Source organism: Mustela putorius, unplaced genomic scaffold (assembly GCF_011764305.1).
Source record: "Mustela putorius furo isolate JIRA1106 unplaced genomic scaffold, ASM1176430v1.1 tig00000151_pilon_pilon_pilon, whole genome shotgun sequence".
Classification (NCBI taxonomy): Eukaryota; Metazoa; Chordata; class Mammalia; order Carnivora; family Mustelidae; genus Mustela; species Mustela putorius.
In genome coordinates this window covers 12,998,961-13,023,795 of record NW_025421296.1, presented here as the reverse complement: position 1 = coordinate 13,023,795, position 24,835 = coordinate 12,998,961, and the positions used below count along the sequence as shown (strand labels likewise).

At 39.7% G+C, this 24,835-nt stretch overlaps 1 protein-coding gene across 3 annotated transcripts in view; it reads right to left on the bottom strand.

The window, feature by feature from the left end:
- Positions 1-5,859: 5,859 nt before the first annotated feature.
- ATP6V1H (ATPase H+ transporting V1 subunit H) overlaps positions 5,860-24,835 on the bottom strand; it is a 146,796-nt gene continuing 127,820 nt past the window's right edge. For all 3 annotated transcript variants that reach the window (XM_004768821.3, XM_004768823.3, XM_004768822.3), the window contains one exon: positions 5,860-6,222. In XM_004768821.3, the coding sequence (XP_004768878.1) occupies positions 6,162-6,222 (61 nt within the window). In that variant the 3' untranslated portion in view covers positions 5,860-6,161. The remainder of the gene's footprint in view (positions 6,223-24,835) is intronic.

The window sequence follows — 24,835 nt, the reverse complement described above, 5'->3', positions numbered from 1 at the left end:
AACAGCCTGAAAAGGGGTAGATGAGAGGAGGTGATGGCAGCCAGCCACACAGCACTCCAGGACACACCCTCTTCTCAAATCTTGGGAACTGGAAGCAGTGGGGCTTCCTGGACGCAGTAGCGCTAAAGAGTTAAAATTCTGGAGGTATAGAGGGCCGGAAGACCCAGACCCCTTCTGTGAATGTAGTTATTGTTGGGTTAAATCCGTTTTCTTGCTGTTTACATTCTGTGCCCCTTCCTTATTCCTCCTCTCCTGCCATCTTTTGGGTTAATCAAGTATTTGGAGTATTCCATTTTATCTTCACTAATGGCTCCTTAGCTATACCTCTCAACTTATTGACTCGATGGTTGTTCTAGGGAATTATATATGCATTCTTATTTCATCATGGTCTGTATTCATGTTACACCACCTCACACGTAATGTAAGAACCTTACAAGAGCGTAATTCAATTTCCATCCCCTTCATATTTTCTTTCTACCTGTTACTCAGTAATCTTTGTGCATTGGTTCTTTCGACCAAATTCCCTGATACTTTCTTTCTTTGGGAGGGAAAAAAGACAATGACATAGATGGTTACTGGAAGGTCAAGTATCTAGAACCAGTATTCCTCAGTCATAAAAGTGGCTAGTCCACTTTTATTCCATTTTTGGAAAAGTAGTCAACATTCTCTTCTAAAATCTGAAAGAGAATGTAAATTCCATGTCAGCTTTGCATAAATGAAGTAACATTATTTGTAGCTCATTCATCTTTCTGACTTTTCCACTGGGACCTTGTTCAGAAAGTTAAAGGAGCCACATCTCTTAACCAGAACAGAACATTTTGTACAGCAAAACAAAAGAGAACTTTGAAACTAAAAAGTGATTTCATCAGAAGGTTCAGATTTGGAAAATAACTTTGACACCTACGAACATTGAGTGGTTTCAAAGTTCAGTCTCAAATATTCTCTATTTTCAAAGGCAAAGATAAGAACAGAGAATCTTTTAGGTGATTATGAAATAAATCAAAAGCATTAAAACTTGGCTCTGAGCTTTCCAAGATTTGACAGCTAGAGGTTACAAAATTATTTAAATTTTAATTACAGGAAAATTAACCTCAATTATTCTGCTGTGGCTAAACAAGAAGGCAAGGAGTTTTTTTCTAATTGGACATATATTATCAATCTGATACATGTGACTGGCCTGGTGCAATGTGTAGGACGAGGCTTCACCAGTCAATGGGAAAGCTTTTCCCAAATTTTAAAATATAAGGGTCAACAAGATCCCCACAAGAGGAATTTTCCAGAAGAACAAGATATTATTTCATTCTCCCTTTAATGTGAATGTCTATGTACCTCTTAAGATCTGAAAATCAGGTCTTTTTTTTTTTTTTAATTACTGTGCATACCTACTCAGGTTAATTTTACTATAAATGATGGATGTATGATAGTTTAGAAATTTATTAAGTTTTCTCTCAAACTTTGTAGAACCTACTGTGCCCTCAACAAGAAAACCAGTAACACCTGAATTCTATACCAACTTTTTTCTAATGTATTTTATTTTTAGCAAAATTATTTTTCACGAGTTGAAAACAGACCGATAGCCAATGAAACACAAAAGGATTTTTAAAACTACATAAAAATAAGTACAGAGAAACTGTTGAAATTATTCAATCCTGTATTTGATGAGATTGTGTAAACTGTTTATTTAGATGGATTAACAAATTCTATAATCATCGTGCTCTTTGTTTAGGCTATTTTTAAAGATGTTTAAAAATGCTTAACAAAATTTGTTCTACTAAATGTATGCCTGATTAGATTTATAAGCATTAACTACTATCTGTCAAATTTATAAGTAAACCTTGTCAGGTGTTTGCAGTCTGTTTTTTTTTTTTAAGATTTTATTTATTTATTTGACAGGCAGAGATCACAAGTAGGCAGAGATGCAGGCAGAGAGAGGGGAGGAAGCAGGTTCCCCGCTGAGCAGACAGCCCGATGTGGGGCTTGATCCCAGGACCCTGAGATCATGACCTGAGCCAAAGGCAGAGGATTTAACCACTGAGCCACCCAGGCGCCCCAGGTGTTTGCAGTTTTGTTGAACATACAAGTGGTATTAAAATTTTAGGCGGATTTAGTCAATGAATGTTAAAAGCCTTAAGCAAAGATAAAAAATGTTTTTGTAATTCTAAGAAATAAGTTCTAGAAGTTGAATGTAAAGATTTGAAGGAGAAAAGGTGCCTACAGATCATTTTAATACATGGGATAATAATTAAAATATGAGGACATGGGAGTATTGCTTCCCATGTCCAAAACCATTTCTTGGGAATTAAAGCATTAACAATTTCCATCAGAATAACTGTCATTGAATCTACTTTAGAATTTATGCAAAATGAAACTAAAATCAGAATAATGTGCTCTTATGAAATTCAGAAAACTGCATTGTCTCATTACCAGAACTTCTGAAAACTGAATGTCTTTCAAAACCTAATAATGTTACAGACCATTATGTTAACATGAAAACTGATCCTCTGCTGATGCAGAATCTGTAATTACTACATAGAAAACTTTTATCTCTTTTTTTTTCCATGTTTGGGAAGTAAAAATATCTAGGTCAAAGCAATTCAGAAAACTTTCAGTCAAATAAATTGGTTTGGGGCGCCTGGGTGGCTCAATTGGTTAAGTATCTGCCTTTGACTCAGGTCATGATCCCAGGTCATGATCAAGCTCTGCCATGGGCTCCCTGCTCAGCAGAGAGTCTGTTTCTTCTTCCTCTCCCTCTGTCCCTCTCTCACTCAAATGAATAAAATGTTAAAGGGAGGGTAGGAGGGAGGGAGGGAAGGAAGGAGGAAGTATTGGTTCAATCAGACTACCTTTTTTCTTGGCAAATATGAAGTCAACTCTCAAAGAAAACCCTTTCAACGTCTTTATCCATTTATCTGTTGAAGCGTGTCTTGGCTCTTTCCACAGTTTGGCTATTGTGGACATTGCTGTGATGAACACTGGGGTACAGATGGCCCTTCTTTTCACAACACTGTATCTTTGGGGAAAAGATGTGTCCATATATACAATGGAATATTACTCAGCCATCAGAAAGAATGAATATCCAACTTTTGCATCAACGTGGATGGGACTGGAAAAGATTATGCTGAGTGAATAGAAGTCAAGCAGAGAAAGTCAATTATCACATGGTTTCACTTATTTGTGGAATATAATGAATAACAAGGAGGACATTAGGAGAAGGAAGGGAAAAGTGAAGGGGGGTAAAATCAGAGGGTGCGACGAACCATGAGAGGCTGTGGACTCTGAGAAAAAAAGAGGTTTTTAGAGGGCAGGGGAGGTGATGGGGGAATGGGTTAAGACTGGTGGTGGGTATTAGGAAGAGCATGTATTGCATGGAGCACTGGGTGTGATGCATAAACAATGAATCAAGGAACACTACATCAAAAACCAATGATGTGGACACCTGGGTGGCTCAGTTGGTTAGGCGACTGCCTTTGGCTTGGGTCATGATCCTGGAGTCCCAGGATTGAGTCCCACATTGGGTTCCCTGCTTGGTGGGGAGTCTGCTTCTCCCTCTGACCTTCCCCCTCTCATGCTCACTCTCTTATTCTCTCTCTTTCAAATAAATAAACAAGATCAAAAGAAAAAATCTAATGACATACTGTATGGTGACTAACATAATAAAAAAATAAATATTTGCTGTGGGTCTTTCATAGATAGATTTTATGAAGTTCAGGAATGTTCCCTCTATCCCTATACTGGAAGAGATTATGCTGAGTGAAATAAGTCAAGCAGAGAGAATCGGTTATCATATGGTTTCACTTATTGGTAGAGCATAACAAATAGCATGGAGGACAAGAGGAGTTAGAGAGGAGAAGGGAGTTGGGGGAAATCGGAAGGGGAAGTGAACCATGAGAGACTATGGACTCTGAAAAACAATCTGAGGGGTTTGAAGGGGGGGTGGGTAGGAGGTTGGGGGAGCCAGGTGGTGGGTATTGGAGAGGGCACAGATTGCATGGAGCACTGGGTGTGGTGCAAAAACAATGAATACTGTTACGCTGAGCAGAAATTTTTTAAAAAAGGGAAAAAAAATAAAGTGAGGGGGTGCAAAACCATTTACCATGCTAAAGGACCATGCCATGGTAACCAAACTGTGGAAAGAACCAAGATGCCCTTCAACAGACAAATGGATAAGGAAGATGTGGTCCATATACACTATGGAGTATTATGCCTCCATCAGAAATGATGAATACCCAGCTTTTGTAGCAATGGACGGAACTGGAAGAGATTATGCTGAGTGAAATAAGTCAAACAGAGAGAGTCAATTATCATATGGTTTCACTTATTTGTGGAGCATAACAAATAGCATGGAGGACAAGGGGAGATGGAGAAGAGAAGGGAGTTGATGGAAATTGGAAGGGGAGGTAAACCATGACAGACTATGGACTCTGAAAAACAATCTGAGGGTTTTGAAGGGGGGGGGTGGGTGGGAGGTCGGGGTACCAGGTGGTGGGTATTATGGAGGGCAGGGATTGCATGGAGCACTGGGTGTGGTGCAAAAACAATGAATACTGTTATGCTGAAAATAATTAATCTAAAAATAAATAAATAAATAAATAAATAAATAAAAATAAAGTTCTTCTCATTAAAAAAAAGAAGAAGAAAAGAAAAACCATTCTGGTACATGAAATCACTAACCAAGAAAAACATCTGTTATCTTAACTAACTTTTCCCATAGGATCTCTATGCTGCAAAGAAAGCAATATTCAATCGTTGAACACTACATCAAAAACTAAAGATGTACTATATGTTGGCTAATAATGAACATAATAATAATTTTAAAAAGAATAAAAACAAAATAAATAAATTAATCGATTAAAGACGAAAGGCTCAGACTTGGGGGTAGGGAGAGGGAACATGTATGCTAGGCATGCCCTGCTCAAGGCCTGTAGTTCCAGGGTAAAGAGGGAAGAGGACAGAAATAACTATCTACTGGCAATACTGAAACCAAAAAGGATTAAAAGAAAACAGACTTGAGGAGCACCTGGGTGGCTCAGGGGGTTAAAGCCTCTGTCTTCAGCTCAGGTCGTGATCCCAGGGTTCTGGGATCGAGCCCCCAATCGGGCTCTCTGCCCAGCAGGAAGCCTGCTTCCTCCTCTCTCTCTCTCTCTCTGCCTGCCTGCTTGTGATCTCTCTCTGTCAAATAAATAAATAAATAAAATCTTTTAAAAAAAGAAAAAAAAGACAGACTTGAGATATGAAAATCCAAGAAAGAAAGTACAGGAAATCAATAAAATAAAAATAACTCTAGGGGTGCCTGGGTGCCTCAGTGGGTTAAGCCTCTGCCTTCAGCTCAGGTCATGATCTCAAGGTCCTGGGATCGAGCCCCACATTGGGCTCTCTGCTCAGCGGGTAGCCTGCTTCCCCCTCTTCCTCTGCCTGCCTCTCTGCCTACTTGTGATCTCTCTGTCAAAAAAAATAAAATCTTTTTAAAATAACTCTAAAGCTAAAATTCTTCACTGAGCTCCACAGGCAAATCTTTTGGACCATAGCATTATCTTAAAAATGTATTTAAAATTTTACCCTTGGGGATAAAAATATATGTTTATAAAAAATAAAAAAATTTTAAAAAATAAAATAAAATAAAATAAAATTTTCAAGTTCTAAAAAAAAAATTTTAAGTTCTTTAAATATTAGCAGAGGATTGCTGTAATGTGTATGTGTACATGGTCAGATGGGCGGATGGATGGGTAGATGGACACAGATATGCAGAATTTCAGAATATTTACTTACCATTCATTACCTTACAACAATTCTCCCAATTTGGTTAGGAAAATGGATGATTTTTGTTATAGTTCAAGTAAGGAATAAGTAAATAGCAAAACCTTTTTGAAGCAAGAATCCTTTAATAATGATACTCATTTCCAGAGAACAATAAATACAGAAATTACAAGCGGTACATGTAACAGTAATCTTTTCCTTAGCAACAGAAAGCACCTACTTTTATACAACTTACAGGGCAAACACATTTAATGAAAATCAGCACTGGGAAAAGTGACACAACAGAAGAAAATTGCAAGTAAAATGAAAAATTACTTGTTCTTGACACTAACTAGTGAGATTCATACTCAGGTACTCCATCCCAGGCGAAACCGGAAGGCTGGAGATTCTGAGGTTAGAGGGCATGTTCAGCTTCGGGCAGCAGCGGTCTGGGGCTGCTCAGATTGGAGCTGTTTACCAAGATATTCCCTAAAACAGTAGGAATAAAATAACAAAGTTGTTTAACAAAGCTTAAACAAAATTTAAATGAAGTTTCAAAATCAAAGCACAGTACACCATGTTATCTATACTTACTTTAACATCTAAAAATTAGTGAAATATCTCCAGAAAACTAAACTTTTCCAGATTTGAAAGGTACCTATACTGAATGAATTTGAAACACTCTCTTTACCATGCATAAGTCATTACACACACAAACAGGTGATTCTGCATGCAACTACAAGGCAGTGTCTACCTCCCTGTCTGGGTCAAGTTTTGTTTACTGCAGTCATACTTTTGCAATCGACGAAGTTCAAAATCAACTGAAGTAGGATTCCAAGTCAGTGGACTGATACATGAAAAACACATTTCCTGATACTAGTGAATGAATATTAAGTACCTAGACCTCGGAATGAAAATAAATCACTAAAAAATACCATCAAGATTGACAACACTTAACGAAACTTGTTACTGTGCACTTTCTCTGCACCAACATAGTCTAAAACCTTCACAAAGATGGTCATACTGAATCCACAAACAATCCCAAGTGCAGAGAAGAGGTATTCTCATTGTGCAGGTAAGGCAACTGAGGCTTAGAGCAGAGGTTTCCAAACTACTTAGGTCACATTCTCCTTTAGGAAATGAATGTCGGCCCAGAGAACGTGTATACTTAGCTCTAAATTACACACAGATTTCACTGTTAATTCCAGGGGGAAAAAATAATCTCTTTCCTATTTTCTTGTGAATGCCTTGCCCAAACTTCTGTTTCTGAACAAAAGAAGAAATTTTGTGAATAACATTTTAAGAAGTCCCCACTATGAAAAGGAAAGAGCATAAGTTTTGGATAGAGACCTGGATTTACATTCTGGGTGCATGTCTTCCCATGGACATAACAGTTCCAGAGGCTGTGGGATGAGGGCACCTGCTGGGGACGAGTAGCAGGCACACGCAGGGGCACTGTCATCTTCTCTCCTCATTAGCTGACATTTAACCTCTCCTTGTCTAAGCACCTCCAGGAAATGACCTGTGGGCCACCAGCATGGACCAGTAATGTGACCCTACCTTTCTCCACAGAGGTCCAGAGAAAGGGGATTGAGGTAGTCCAAGGATTTTACTATGCTGCTCTACCTCCACTATCATGGCCTTAGTCCAAAGCTATCAAAGATATGAAGCAAGACTGAGAAAAGGAAGACAAGTTAGAGATAGGAACCAGACGGAATTCTGTGGACTTGGGCCAGTGAAGGTTTAGCGACCCCCCCAGCTCACGAAGATAAACTAGGACTGCAAATACTTAGGGACTGACTGAAACCTCCTATATCATGAACATGATTTATGTGGGGTTTTTTTAACCCTTATACTGACTTATTAATTTTGGGTGTCATATTAAAGCATATAATATATTTTTGTGTCACTTACAAGCTACACAAGCATAATCTAGACAATGGGTATGGATCTTACTTTCAACCAACAGTAAGGAAGTAGTTCTGTCTCACTCACACAAGGGCTAAAAGGGAAACCACCTATAAAGTTCATTAGGAAAAAAGTAAGTTTATTGTCACTATAAATGTCACCACTCTGGAGAGGCCTGCAACTATGGAGTATGTGTGACTGCATAAGTTTGATGTGCTGGGCTATATTGCTGTTCTTGGGTCGGGAGGGAAGATGAGAGGGAGGGTATAACAACATTTACCACAAAATTTCCAGATCTTATACATATATTATATATGCATATATAATACATACATATATTTGTTTTTTCCTATGTATTTAAAAAATCAAGCCTGAAATTAGACATGCTTCATTGCAAGAGGGCCCTCAAATATTCCCATTTTAAATGTTAGACTCTTTAGTGTAAAGGATGAGCAGAATATGCAACCCCAAAATATGCCACTTTGGTGTACTATTGTGAACTGTAGATACTTGAAAATAGCCAAGTGCAGGGAGAGGCTTTCTCTGAACTCCCCTTATCTACCTAAAGACAGGTCCTCCAAAAGGAACTCAGTTGTCCTAAGTCCCCTCCCTGGGAGTTTCATCAAACAGGGAGGACTGACTCTTATCACAAGAGAACAGTCTTAAAGTCCACATTACATCAAGAGAGACTTGGCAGACCATGTCACAGTCTCGTATCTCCCACCTACTCTGCTACGGGCCCAGCCATCATTCCCAAAAATCACATACTCCTTATAAGAGGCCTACATCCCCACTCTTTGTTCCCTATTAAGATGGAATTTAATCTTAAATTCTAAAGCTACAACTTTAAGTTACCCATTTTTTCCTGGGTATCTCCCATGTGTACATGAGGTATAACATGTTAATCAATAGCTTTTTTCACATTCATCTGTCATTTACTACAGGGTCTCAGCTAAGAACTCAAGAGTGTAGAAAGAAAATTAGTTTTCCTCCCTTCTTAGAAAACATTTAAAAAGTGTTCCTAAAGATACCATGCCACCCTTCAATTATAATAAGCTGTGGTACTTTCAATAAGGTCCAGTGCGAAGGGCCATGTTATAAATAGACGTTTCCAAGACAAATCACAAGAGAATAGAACAACGCCTTCCAGAGCTCAGTGCTCTGAACTGCCAAGAGATGGAAAAGGGTCTGGCTGGCTCTGATCACACACAAAGGCTCCCATCTGCTCCACGCCTTAGAGAGACATGAAGGGTGGTTTGCTTCCCATACCAGGTTTAACTGACACTCAGGGATGAGAGTGAATACTTGGGAGGTGAAAGAGCTAACTGATTTCTTCAAAAAAAAAAGACATTATTGAAATAAGGGTCAAAGAGGAATAACAGAACAAAACAAAGATGAGCCGTTCTGGCAGAGAATATAAAACGTGCCAAACCATGGCTTTTTGCTCACTGGTTTTCGGCTTCTTTGTTTTTCTTGGCCAGAGGTCTTTATTATGGATGACATGCTCTACTATCCTCTCATTTTTTTTTTTCCTACATACAAAGTGGCCCTGAGACATCTACTTCTTTTTCACTACTTTAGTGCCTGGGATGCAGAAAACACAAGCCTTCCTTTGTGTCTGTTAAATAGAGTTTATGCAACTTAAAGATTCAAAGGACAAGAAAGAACACACATAAGGGGTTCAACTGTGAATGTGTACATCAAGAATCCCAGAGGAAACTTTGTGAGCCTAACTTGTAGGTCACACAATGCTGAAAGTCTAATAGGAGAAGAAACCAAATGGGACCCATGGAGAGAAGAATCAAATCTCCTCAGGCTTTTCTGAAATTACTGTTTGTAATGGCTTATTGAGTTGTTAAAATACCAGAGAGAGATGACCTGAGGCCCAACTGAAAAAGATATTAACTGTAGAAAAAGGATTTGGCCTACCCAAAGCTTTGGCAAACATCTACTCCTTTGAACTTAGCTTATAAAATGTTATAGTCTGTTTCCCTCATGTCAATTGGCAACATGCAGTCCATTAAAATATTCCCCCAAATCATCTAAGCCTGCCTGTGAACTCCCTATGACCCCCCAGCCATAGGGAAGTCTTGGCACTATGTGTCTGGGGCAGAGAACACAGGACAGTTGCCACATTCCACACATTATTACAACAATCCTGGACACCTGTTTGTAGGTATGCCCACGCGTTATCCTCCTGTGTTTAAAGCATCCGTGTGAGGTGAGTGTTATCTCCATTTATAGCAAATCAACTGGAGCCTCAGAAAACTTCCAATAACAAGCTCAAGGACAAACTGAGCAAAAGGCCTGGACAGGGCTCAGATCCTATTCTCCTTAATACTGTGAAGCTGCCAGGCCCCCAGAAAGAGCCCCCAAAGGTTTGAAAAGCAGCCACTATTCCTAATTTTACACATTAGAGAATAATAAGAAGGTATGAATAATGTCTTCAGGTTAAGGTAACATTACTGTCAGGCAAAAGATAAAATAACTATGGATTTTACTTCCAGGGATTATAATGGATCCATAACAAAGGACTCAAGAAGAGTTATTTTAAGTGAATTATCTATGTATTGAGTTGGTCTTTCTCTCTGTACCTGAAAATCAATACAAAAATAAAATTCAACTTATAATTTGTTCAGAAAGTACCCAATTTGTACCAGCAATCCACAGGAGTTTGACATTAAATGTTTACTTCTACTAAGAAGCAAAAGTTGAGAAGTATAATATTTTCTCCTCTTTAACTTCATCCATAATTTATATCATTTGGGATTCTAAATCTTTGAAACTGAAAAAAGAAAGGGTCTGAAGACCTACTCCCCTTTTTAAAAATCCATGTACAACCGCAAATATCATTCTCAATGGAGAAAAACTGAAAACTTTTCCGCTGAGGTGAGGAACACGGCAGGGATGTCCATTATCACCACTGCTATTCAACATAGTACTAGAGGTCCTAGCCTCAGCAATCAGACAACAAAAGGAAATTAAAGGCATCCAAATCGGCAAAGAAGAAGTCAAATTATCACTCTTCGCAGATGATATGATACTATATGCGGAAAACCCAAAAGACTCCACTCCAAAACTGCTAGAACTTATACAGGAATTCAGTAAAGTGTCAGGATATAAAATCAATGCACAGAAATCAGTTGCATTTCTCTACACCAACAGCAAGACAGAAGAAAGGAAAATTAAGGAGTCAATCCCATTTACAATTGCATCCAAAACCATAAGATACCTAGGAATAAACCTAACCAAAGAGACACAGAATCTATACTCAGAAAACTATAAAGTACTCATGAAAGAAATTGAGGAAGACACAAAGAAATGGAAAAATGTTCCATGCTCCTGGATTGGAAGAATAAATATTGTGAAAATGTCTATGCTACCTAAAGCAATCTACACATTTAATGCAATTCCTATCAAAGTACCATCCATCTTTTTCAAAGAAATGGAACAAATAATTCTAAAACTTATATGGAACCAGAAAAGACCTCGAATAGCTAAAGGGATATTGAAAAAGAAAGCCAACGTTGGTGGCATCACAATTCCGGACTTCAAGCTCTATTACAAAGCTGTCATCATCAAGACAGCATGGTACTGGCACAAAAACAGACACATAGATCAATGGAACAGAATAGAGAGCCCAGAAATAGACTCTCAACTCTATGGTCAAATTATCTTCGACAAAGCAGGAAAGAATGTCCAATGGAAAAAAGACAGCCTCTTCAATAAATGGTGCTGGGAAAATTGGACAGCCACATGCAGAAAAATGAAACTGGACCATTTCCTTACACCACACACAAAAATAGACTCAAAATGGATGAAGGACCTCAATGTGCGAAAGGAATCCATCAAAATCCTTGAGGAGAACACAGGCAGCAACCTCTTCGACCTCAGACGCAGCAACATCTTCCTAGGAACAACGCCAAAGGCAAGGGAAGCAAGGGCAAAAATGAACTATTGGGATTTCATCAAGATCAAAAGCTTTTGCACAGCAAAGGAAACAGTTAACAAAACCAAAAGACAACTGACAGAATGGGAGAAGATATTTGCAAATGACATATCAGATAAAGGACTAGTGTCCAGAATCTATAAAGAACTTAGCAAACTCAACACCCAAAGAACAAATAATCCAATCAAGAAATGGGCAGAGGACATGAACAGACATTTCTGCAAAGAAGACATCCAGATGGCCAACAGACACATGAAAAAGTGCTCCATATCACTCGGCATCAGGGAAATACAAATCAAAACCACAATGCGATATCACCTCACACCAGTCAGAATGGCTAAAATCAACAAGTCAGTAAATGACAGATGCTGGCGAGGATGCGGAGAAAGGGGAACCCTCCTACACTGTTGGTGGGAATGCAAGCTGGTGCAGCCACTCTGGAAAACAGCATGGAGGTTCCTCAAAATGTTGAAAATAGAACTGCCCTATGACCCAGCAATTGCACTATTGGGTATTTACCCTAAAGATACAAACGTAGTGATCCAAAGGGGCACGTGCACCCGAATGTTTATAGTAGCAATGTCCACAATAGCCAAACTATGGAAAGAACCTAGATGTCCATCAACAGATGAATGGATCAAGAAGATGTGGTATATATACACAATGGAATACTATGCAGCCATCAAAAGAAATGAAATCTTGCCATTTGCGACAACATGGATGGAACTAGAGCGTATCATGCTTAGCGAAATAAGTCAAGCAGAGAAAGACAACTATCATATGATCTCCCTGATATGAGGAAGTGGTGATGCAACATGGAGGCTTAAGTGGGTAGGAGAAGAATAAATGAAAGAAGATGGGATTGGGAGGGAGACAAACCATAAGTGACTCTTAATCTCACAAAACAAACTGAGGGTTGGTGGGGGGAGGGGATTTGGGAGAAGGGGGTGGGATTATGGACATTGGGGAGGGTATGTGCTTTGGTGAGTGCTGTGAAGTGTGTAAACCTGGTGATTCACACACCTGTACCCCTGAGGATAAAAATATGTTTATACAAAATAAAAAATTAATTAAAAAAAATCCATGTACAAAATTTTTCATAAAAGAAACCATGCTGCATGTCGGGAAAGCACTGATTAAGAAATATCTTTTTTAAGGGGCACCTTGGTGGCTCAGTCGGTTAAGCATCTGACTCTTCATTTTGACTCAGGTCATAATCTCAGAGTTGTGGGTTTGAGCCCTGAGTGCTCAAGGTTCAATGCCCAGCAGGGAGTCTGCTTGAGACTCTCTCTCTCTCTGCCCCTCCTCCCACGGGTGCCCATGCACGCACACATGCTCTCTTTAAAATAAACAAATCTTTACCCACCCACCCCCCAAAAAAGAGGGCGCTTGTGTGGCTCAGTCAGTTAAGTGTCCAACTCTAATTTTGGCTCAGGTCATGATCTCAGAGTTCTGAGACCGCGCCAGTGTGGCGCTCCATGCTCAGAAGGGTGCCTGCTTCAGGCTCTCTTTCCCTCTTCCTCTGTATCTACCCCTGCTCACGCTTGCTCACATGCGCTCTCTCTCTCTCTCTCTCTCAAATAAATAAAATCTTTAAATTTAAAAAAAAAAAAACCTATTTTATTCTCTTGTCAATGGCCATAAAAAATCTATACTTTGGCACTGACCATAATACCGAAAAATCACTTTCCAATTCCTGAGAAAGCTACACAGGGCTTGAAAGAGGTAGTCTGAAGATTAGCTACCTAGGTTCCAAGCTGTTAGTAGCTAACAGATCAAGAAGTGTTTACCTGGTATATTTTTAACTCTTAGACAAGAAAGGCCTTCACCATATTACAATCTTCACTATACTTAGGGCTGTGTAAGTAGTTGAACATTTTTATTCTTTCTTTAAAATTATAGTTAAAAAAAAAAAACGTAGTTGAAGGAACTATGATATCATCCAATATGCTTCACCTATATATAATTTAAACTCACAGTGACTTCACCCATACAATTTAGCGCCTGGAAAAGAGAGAATTTTCTCCTGACAAACATATTAATCTGTGAAAACTACAATCTCCCTTATTTTTCTTTTTCCCTTGGTTGCCAAAAAGTTCAGTAGAAATTCCATGGTTACTATCATTTTTATATTATTTTCTTTAGTCTCCATTTGATATGTAAGCTTTCATAACTAAAATTATGAAGGACATACAATTCTATATCCCACATCCTTCTGTGAGTTTATTACAATAATTATTAAAACTACAACTGAGGTAGAGGAGTTCCCTGTGAACGATAATCCTTCTGCTGTGTGGCTGCTACAGAACATCACTCAACACAAATAACTATCCAGCCCCAACTGTGAACTGTGAAAAGGAGAGGCCCAAAGATGGCGGAGGAGGAGGGGAATCCTATCTCAACCAGTGCCAAGTTGAGCTTAATATCTACCAGACCATTCCAAACACCTATGAAATCAGCCTGTGATGTAAGAAGATATATCTGGATCCCTACAAACAAGAGTATCTCCAAGGCTGGTCTGGAGATATGAAATAGGGAGCCAAGATTCTGCAGGCAGATATCAGAAGATAAACAGAAGGAGGAGGGAGCCTCCAGGATCCCTGAACCGCTGGAGCACAAAAGCCTCCTGTGCTGGGGACCAGGCACAGACTGGCAGACTGGTCGCAGCAGGGAAAGGACTTTAGGTCAGCTCCCCAGCCTTCTAGTCTGAAACCTGGAGATTATGAACTGAGGGGCGGCTGGTGGTTTTAGAAGCACAAAGGGCAGAGATGTGCCTGGACCTGGAAGCAAGGCTGGTAATGCTACTGTGGGGCGCACAACCCAGTATCCTGCCATTTTTAGCAGCATAGACAAATGGAGAGGGTATGGCCTGGAGAGCTCACTGAAGAACAGACTATGATCTCTCTGTTCTGAAGAGGTTTAGATACAGTCACTTCTGCTCTGGCTCTCAAAAGAGATGTGGAAAGCCACTAGGGAAAGCTGCCAGAGAACAGAAGTCCCAGGAAAACTGTTTTCACTGACCCCATTGCCCCCCCCACAGAGGAGTCAGGGCAACTCTGCCCAAACAGAGTTGCCTGAGTAACAGTGCTGCAGACCCCTCCCCCAGAAGACAGGGTGGAAGTACAAGAGGCCAACAACCCTAAAGTCCCTATAAAACAGGTGCATCTTGCTTCTGTTGTGGTCAATAATCTGGAATCTATACATTCCCTCAACCACCTCAACAGAATAACTAAGAGGAGAAACCCCCAATGTAGGAAAAACTCAGACTGCGACTTCTACCACAGAACTAACTGTGGATATAAGAAAGATGTCGGAAGCAAACTTCAGCGTTCTGAAGACAATAGCTAAGATGGAGAAAACTATTAATGGCAACATAGATTTTCTAAGGGCATAAATGAAAGCTGATCTGGCAGAACTTAAAAGTGCTATCCATGAGATCCACTCTAACCTTGACACTCTTAACAGCCAGGGTAAACAAGGCAGAAGAACAAATTAGTGATCTAGAAGACAAGCTGACAGAAAAGAAGGAACAGGAGGAGGCCTGGAACAAACAGCTTAAAATTCATGGAAACAGAATTAGAGAAATAAATGCCATGAAACCTTCCAATGTCAGAATTCCTGGGATCCCTGAAAGGATAGAAAGGGGGGTGATCATTAGATATATTTGACCAAATCATAGCTGAGAATGTCCCTAATCTGGGGACTGAAACAAGTATCCCTGTCCTAGAGGCAGAGAGGACGCCTCCCAAGATCAAGGAGAACAGACCAATACCCTGGCACGTAATAGTAAAACTTAGAAATCTTAGAACCAAGGAAACCATCTTAAGGGTAGTTAGGGGGCAGAGATTCCTTAGATACAGAGGGAGGAACATCAGAATAACATCAGACCTGTCCATGGAAACATGGCAAGCCAGAAGAGGCTGGCTGGCAACACATATTCAGGGTACTAAATAAGAAGAACATGCAACCAAGACTTCTTTATATGGCAAGGCTGTCAATCAGAATGGATGGAGAGAGCTTCCAGGACTGGCAGAAACTTGAAGAACAGGTAACCACTAAGCCAACACTACAAGAAATACCAAGGGAGGTTCTATAAAAGGAGAAAAACCCCAAGAGTAATACAGAACAGAAATATACAAGGACAGTCTACAGAAACAAGGACCTCACAGGAAACATGGTAACAATAAAATAGTATCTCTCAATAATCATTGTCAACATGAATGGCCTAAATGCTCCCATAAAGTGGTACAGGGCTGCAGATCGGTTAAAAAGACAAGACCCACTGATATGCTATCTACAAGAGACTCATTTTGAACTTAAAGATAGATCCAGACTGAAAGTGAAGGGATGGAGAACTATCTTTCATGCCAAGGGACAACAAAAGAAAGTTGGGGTAGCAATTCTCCTAACAGACAAATTAGATTTTAAGTTGAAGACTGTAGTAAGATACACAGAAGGACACTATATCATTCTTAAAGGATCTATCCAACAAGAAGATCTAATAATTGTAAATATCTGTGTCCCCAACATGGGAGCAGCCAACTACATAAGCCAACTGTTTACCAAAATAAAGAAACATATTGGTAAGAATTCATTAACTATAGGGGATCTTAACACTCTACTCTCAGCAAGAAACAGATAATCTAAGCAGAAAATCAACAAAGAAACAACAGCTCTGAATGACACACGGGACCAGATGGACCACACAGATATACACAGAACATTCCACCCTAAAACAACAGAACACTCATTCTTTTCAAGCGTACACGGAACTTTCTCTAGAATAGACCACACTGGGTCACAAATCAGGTCTCAACTGATACCAAAAGATGGAGATCATTCTCTGCATATTCTCAGACCAAAATGCTTCAAAACCGTAATTCAATCACAAGATGAAGTTTGGAAGAAATTCAACCACTTGGAAGCTAAAGACCATCCTGCTCAAGAATGTCTGGATCAACTAGGAAACCAAAGAAGAATTTACACAATTCATGGAAACCAAAGAGAACAAAAACACATCGGTCTGAAACCTATGGGATACAGCAAAGGCAGTCCTAAGGGGGAAATAGACAGCCATCCAAGTGTCACTCAAAAAAATAGAAAAATCCGGGAGAGGAGTCAAGATGGCGGAGAAGTAGCAGGCTGAGACTACTTCAGCTAGCCCGAGATCAGCTAGATAGCTTATCTAAAGATTGCAAACACCTGAAAATCCATCGGCAGATTGAAGAGAAGAAGAACAGCAATTCTGGAAACAGAAAAACGACCACTTTCTGAGAGGTAGGACCGGCGGAGAAGTGAATCCAAAGCGACGGGAAGATAGACCCCAGGGGGAGGGGCCGGCTCCCGGCAAGCGGCGGAGCAACCACGCACAAAATCAGGACTTTTAAAAGTCTGTTCCGCTGAGGGACATCGCTCCAGAGGCTACCCGGGGCAAAGCCCACACGGGGTCAGCGTGGCCTCAGGTCCCGCAGGGTCACAGAAGGATCGGGGGTGTCTGAGTGTCGCAGAGCTTGCGGGTATTGGAACGGGAAAGCCGGCTACAGAGACAGAGCCTACAGTAAGCTCGCAGCTCGGGGTGACCTTGAACCGGTCGCAGGCTCGGTGAGCTCGAGCGCGGCCGGAGGTCAGGCAGACGGGAGTAACTGGGCCCTGTTCTCTGAGGGCGCACTGAGGAGTGGGGCCCCCAAATCTCGGCTCCTCTGGGCCGGAGACCAGGAGGCCGCCATTTGTATTCCCGACCTCCGGAACTCTATGGAAAGCGCTCAGGGAACAAAAGCTCCTGAAAGCAAACCCGAGCAGATTACTCACCCCGGCCCCCCAGGTAAGGGCGGAGTAATTCTGCCTGGGGCAAAGACACTTGAGAATCACTACAAGAGGCCCTTCCCCCAGAAGATCAACAAGAAATCCAGCCGAGACCAAGTTCACATACCAAAGAGTGCGGTTTCAATACCAAGGAGAGCAGCAGAATTCCAGAGGAGGAGAAAGCCAAGCTTGGAACTCATGGCTTTTTCCCTGTGATGTTTTTTAGTCTTGCGATTAATTTAATTTTTTTCTTTCTCATTTTTTGTTTTTTTTCTCGCCTTCGGGTAAAATTTTTTTTTAACTGTTACCTTTTTCTTTTTTAACGATTTTTTACGAGTTTAATATATATATATATTTTATTTTTTATATTTTTCTTAGGTGTTTTCTTTTCTTTTTTAATTCTTTTCTTTTTTTTTTCTTTTTTCTTTTGTTTTTTCTTTCTTCCTTTTTGAACCTTTTTTTTACACTTTATCCCCCTTCTCATGATTTGGGATATCTTCTAATTTGGTTAAAGCATATTTTCCTGGGGTTGTTGCCACCCTTTTAGTATTTTACTTGCCCCTTCATATACTCTTCTCTGGACAAAATGACAAGACGGAAAAATTCAACACAAAAAAAAGAACAAGAGGCAGTACCGAAGGCTAGGGACCTAATCAATACAGACCTTGGTAATATGTCAGATCTAGAGTTCAGAATGACAATTCTCAAGGTTCTAGCCGGGCTCGAAAAAGGCATGGAAGATATTAGAGAAAGCCTCTTGAGAGATATAAAAGCCCTTTATGGAGAAATAAAAGAACTAAAATCTAACCAAGTTGAAATCCAAAAAGCTATTAATGAGGTGCAATCAAAAATGGAGGCTCTCACTGCTAGGATAAATGAGGCAGAAGAAAGAATTAGTGATATAGAAGACCAAATGACAGAGAATAAAGAAGCTGAGCAAAAGAGGGACAAACAGCTACTGGACCACGAGGGGAGAATTCGAAAGATAAGTGACACCATAAGACGAAACAACATTACAATAATTGGGATTCCAGAAGAAGAAGAAAGAGAGAGGGGAGCAGAAGGTATACTGGAGAGAATTATTGGGGAGAATTTCCCCAATATGGCAAAGGGAACAAGCATCAAAATTCAGGAGGTTCAGAGAATGCCCCTCAAAATCAATAAGAATAGGCCCACACCCCGTCACCTAATAGTAAAATTTACAAGTCTCAGTGACAAAGAGAAAATCCTGAAAGCAGCCCGGGAAAAGAAGTCTGTAACATACAATGGTAAAAATATTAGATTGGCAGCTGACTTATCCACAGAGACCTGGCAGGCCAGAAAGAGCTGGCATGATATTTTCAGAGCACTAAACGAGAAAAACATGCAGCCCAGAATACTATATCCAGCTAGGCTATCATTGAAAATAGAAGGAGAGATTAAAAGCTTCCAGGACAAACAACAACTGAAAGAATTTGCAAACACCAAACCAGCTCTACAGGAAATCTTGAAAGGGGTCCTCTAAGCAAAGAGAGAGCCTACAAGTGGTAGATCAGAAAGGAACAGAGACCATATACAGTAACAGTCACCTTACAGGCAAAACAATGGCACTAAATTCATATCTCTCAATAGTTACCCTGAATGTGAATGGGCTAAATGCCCCTGTCAAAAGACACAGGGTATCAGAATGGATAAAAAAACAAAACCCATCTATATGTTGCCTCCAAGAAACTCATTTTAAGCCCAAAGACACCTCCAGATTTAAAGTGAGGGGGTGGAAAAGAATTTACCATGCTAATGGACATCAGAAGAAAGCAGGAGTGGCAATCCTTATATCAGATCAATTAGATTTTAAGCCAAAGACTATAATAAGAGATGAGGAAGGACACTATATCATACTCAAAGGGTCTGTCCAACAAGAAGATTTAACAATTTTAAATATCTATGCCCCCAAGGTGGGAGCAGCCAACTATATAAACCAATTAATAACAAAATCAAAGAAACACATCAACAATAATACAATAATAGTAGGGGACTTTAACACTCCCCTTACTGAAATGGACAGATCATCCAAGCAAAAGATCAGCAAGGAAATAAAGGCCTTAAACGACACACTGGACCAGATGGACATCACAGATATATTCAGAACATTTCATCCCAAAGCAACAGAATACACATTCTTCTCTTGTGCACATGGAACATTCTCCAGAATAGATCACATCCTCGGTCCTAAATCAGGACTCAACCGGTATCAAAAGATTGGGATCATTCCCTGCATATTTTCAGACCACAATGCTCTAAAGCTCGAACTCAACCACAAAAGGAAGTTTGGAAAGAACCCAAATACATGGAGACTAAACAGCATCCTTCTAAAGAATGAATGGGTCAACCGGGAAATTAAAGAAGAATTGAAAAAAATCATGGAAACAAATGATAATGAAAATACAACAGTTCAAAATCTGTGGGACACAACAAAGGCAGTCCTGAGAAGAAAATATATAGCGGTACAAGCCTTTCTCAAGAAACAAGAAAGGTCTCAGGTACACAACCTAACCCTACACCTAAAGGAGCTGGAGAAAGAACAAGAAAGAAACCCTAAGCCCAGCAGGAGAAGAGAAATCATAAAGATCAGAGCAGAAATCAATGAAATAGAAACCAAAAAAACAAAAGAACAAATCAACGAAACTAGGAGCTGGTTCCTTGAATGAATTAATAAAATTGATAACCCCCTGGCCCGACTTATCAAAAAGAAAAGAGAAAGGGCCCAAATAAATAAAATCATGAATGAAAGAGGAGAGATCACAACTAACACCAAAGAAATACAAACTATTATAAGAACATACTATGAGCAACTATACGCCAACAAATTTGACAATCTGGAAGAAATGGATGCATTCCTAGAAACATATAAACTACCACAACTGAACCAGGATGAAATAGAAAGCCTGAACAGACCCATAACCAGTAAGGAGATTGAAACAGTCATTAAAAATCTCCAAACAAACAAAAGCCCAGGGCCAAACGGCTTCCCGGGGGAATTCTACCAAACATTTAAAGAAGAACTAATTCCTATTCTCCTAAAACTGTTCCAAAAAATAGAAATGGAAGGAAAACTTCCAAACTCATTTTATGAGGCCAGCATCACCTTGATCCCAAAACCAGAGAAGGATCCCACCAAAAAAGAGAGCTATAGACCAATATCCTTGATGAACACAGATGTGAAAATACTCAACAAAATACTAGCCAATAGGATTCAACAGTACATTAAAAGATTATTCACCACGACCAAGTGGGATTTATTCCAGGGCTGCAAGGTTGGTTCAACATCCGCAAATCAGTCAATGTGATACAACACATCAATAAAAGTAAGAACAAGAACCATATGATACTCTCAATAGATGCTGAAAAAGCATTTGACAAAGTACAGCATCCCTTCCTGATCAAAACTCTTCAAAGTGTAGGGATAGAGGGCACATACCTCAATATCATCAAAGCCATCTATGAAAAACCCACCGCAAATATCATTCTCAATGGAGAAAAACGGAAAGCTTTTCTGCTAAGGTCAGGAACACGGCAGGGATGTCCATTATCACCACTGCTATTCAACATAGTACTAGAGGTCCTAGCCTCAGCAATCAGACAACAAAAGGAAATTAAAGGCATCCAAATCGGCAAAGAAGAAGTCAAATTATCACTCTTCGCAGATGATATGATACTATACGCGGAAAACCCAAAAGACTCCACTCCAAAACTGCTAGAACTTATACAGGAATTCAGTAAAGTGTCAGGATATAAAATCAATGCACAGAAATCAGTTGCATTTCTCTACACCAACAGCAAGACAGAAGAAAGGAAAATTAAGGAGTCAATCCCATTTACAATTGCATCCAAAACCATAAGATACCTAGGAATAAACCTAACCAAAGAGACACAGAATCTATACTCAGAAAACTATAAAGTACTCATGAAAGAAATTGAGGAAGACACAAAGAAATGGAAAAATGTTCCATGCTCCTGGATTGGAAGAATAAATATTGTGAAAATGTCTATGCTACCTAAAGCAATCTACACATTTAATGCAATTCCTATCAAAGTACCATCCATCTTTTTCAAAGAAATGGAACAAATAATTCTAAAACTTATATGGAACCAGAAAAGACCTCGAATAGCTAAAGGGATATTGAAAAAGAAAGCCAACGTTGGTGGCATCACAATTCCGGACTTCAAGCTCTATTACAAAGCTGTCATCATCAAGACAGCATGGTACTGGCACAAAAACAGACACATAGATCAATGGAACAGAATAGAGAGCCCAGAAATAGACTCTCAACTCTATGGTCAAATTATCTTCGACAAAGCAGGAAAGAATGTCCAATGGAAAAAAGACAGCCTCTTCAATAAATGGTGCTGGGAAAATTGGACAGCCACATGCAGAAAAATGAAATTGGACCATTTCCTTACACCACACACGAAAATAGACTCAAAATGGATGAAGGACCTCAATGTGGGAAAGGAATCCATCCAAATCCTTGAGAACACAGGCAGCAACCTCTTCGACCTCAGCCGCAGCAACATCTTCCTAGGAACAATGCCAAAGGCAAGGGAAGCAAGGGCAAAAATGAACTATTGGGATTTCATCAAGATCAAAAGCTTTTGCACAGCAAAGGAAACAGTTAACAAAATCAAAAGTCAACTGACAGAATGGGAGAAGATATTTGCAAACGACATATCAGATAAAGGACTAGTGTCCAGAATCTATAAAGAACTTAGCAAACTCAACACCCAAAGAACAAATAATCCAATCAAGAAATGGGCAGAGGACATGAACAGACATTTCTGCAAAGAAGACATCCAGATGGCCAACAGACACATGAAAAAGTGCTCCATATCACTCGGCATCAGGGAAATACAAATCAAAACCACAATGCGATATCACCTCACACCAGTCAGAATGGCTAAAATCAACAAGTCAGGAAATGACAGATGCTGGCGAGGATGCAGAGAAAGGGGAACCCTCCTACACTGTTGGTGGGAATGCAAGCTGGTGCAACCTCTCTGGAAAACAGCATGGAGGTTCCTCAAAATGTTGAAAATAGAACTGCCCTATGACCCAGCAATTGCACTATTGGGTATTTACCCTAAAGATACAAACGTAGTGATCCAAAGGGGCACGTGTACTCGAATGTTTATAGCAGCAATGTCCACAATAGCCAAACTATGGAAAGAACCTAGATGTCCATCAACAGATGAATGGATCAAGAAGATGTGGTATATATACACAATGGAATACTATGCAGCCATCAAAAGAAATGAAATCTTGCCATTTGCGACAACATGGATGGAACTAGAGCGTATCGTGCTTAGCGAAATAAGTCAAGCAGAGAAAGACAACTATCATATGATCTCCCTGATATGAGGAAGTGGTGATGCAACATGGGGGCTTAAGTGGGTAGGAGAAGAATCAATGAAAGAAGATGGGATTGGGAGGGAGACAAACCATAAGTGACTCTTAATCTCACAAAACAAACTGAGGGTTGCTGGGGGGAGGGGGTTTGGGAGAAGGGGGTGGTATTATGGACATTGGGGAGGGTATGTGTTTTGGTGAGTGCTGTGAAGTGTGTAAACCTGGTGATTCACACACCTGTACCCCTGGGGATAAAAATATATGTTTATAAAAAATAAAAAATTATATTAAAAAAAAATAGAAAAATCCTGAATACACAAACTATCTTTACACCTTAAAGAACTGGAGAACCAACAACAAATTAAGCCTAATCTATGCACAAGAAGGGAAATAATTAAGATTAGAGCAGAGATCAATGAATTAAAAACCAGATATCTAAAAGAACCATCTATGAAACTAGAAGCTGGTTCTTTGAATGAATTAATAAGATCAAAAAACCACTGGCCAAATTTACCCAAAAGAAAAGAGAACAGACCAAGATTAATAAAATTATGAATGAAGCAGGGTAGAGCACGACTAACACCAAGGAAATAGAAATCATCATCAGAAATTAGAAGCAACAGCTATATGCCAATAAGTTAAGCAACCTAGAAGAAATGGATGCATTCCTGGAAATCTATAAACTTCCAAAACTGAATCAGGAAGAAACTGACAACCTGAATAGACCAGTAACTAGAACAAGATTGAAGCAGTAACCAAAAACCTGCCAAAAAACAAGATCCCAGAACCTGATGGATTCCCTGGGGAATTCTACCAAACATTCAAAGAAGAAATAATACCTATTCTCCTGAAGCTATTTCAAAAAACAGAAACAGAAGGAAAACTTCCAGACTCTTTCTATGAGGCCAGTATTACCCTGATCCCCAAACCAGGCAGAGACCCCATCAAAAAGGAGAATTTCAGACCAATATCCCTAATGAATATGGATGCCAAGATTCTCAACAAGATACTAACTAATAGGAGGACCCAAAAGTACATTAAAAAGATTATCCACCATGACCAGGTGGGATTTATCCGTGGGATGCAGTGGTAGTTCAACATTTACAAATCAATCAATGGGATAGAAAAAATTAACAAGAGAAGAGAGAAGAACCACATGGTCCTCTCCATGCCGAAAAGCCTTTCACAAAATACAACATCCTTTCCTGATTAAAACTCTTCATAGTATAAGGATAGAGGGAATATTCCTCAATTACATAAAATCCATCTATGAAAAACCCATAGCGAATATCATTCTCAATGGGGAAAGCTGAGAGCCTTAAGATCAGGAACACAAGAAGGATGCCTATTCTTGCCACTATTGTTCAACATAGTACTAGAAGTCCTAGCAATAGCAATCAGACAACAAAAAGAAATAAAACGTATTCAAATTGGCAAAGAAGTCAAACTCTCTCTTTTCACAGATGGAAAGCCCAAATGACTCCACACCCCCAAATTACTAGAACTCATACAACAATTCAGTAATGTAGCAGGATACAAAAATCAATGCACAAAAATCAGCTGCTTTCTTATACACTAACAATGAAACTGCAGAAAGAAAAATTAGAGACTTGATTCCATTTATAATAGCACCAAAAACCATAAGATAACTGGGAATAAACCTCACCAAAGAGGTAAAGGATCCATACTCTAGGAACTACAGAACACTCATGAAAGAAATCGAAGACGACACAAAAAGGTAGAAAAACATCTCGTGCTCATGGATTAGAAGAGTAAACACTGTTAAAATGTCTACGCTGCCCAGAGCAATCTATATTTTCAACACCAATCAAAATACCATCCCAATCAAAATACCAATGGCAGGGCGCCTGGGTAGCTCAGTTGGTTAAGCAACTGCCTTCAGCTCCTTCAGTCCTGGGATCGAGTCCCCCATCAGGCTTCCTCTGCTCTGTGGGGAGCCTGCTTCTCTCTCTCCCTCTCCCTCTGCCTGCCACTCTCTCTGCTTGTGCATATTCTCCCCGCCCCTCTGTAAAATAAATAAAATGTTTAAAGGAAAAATA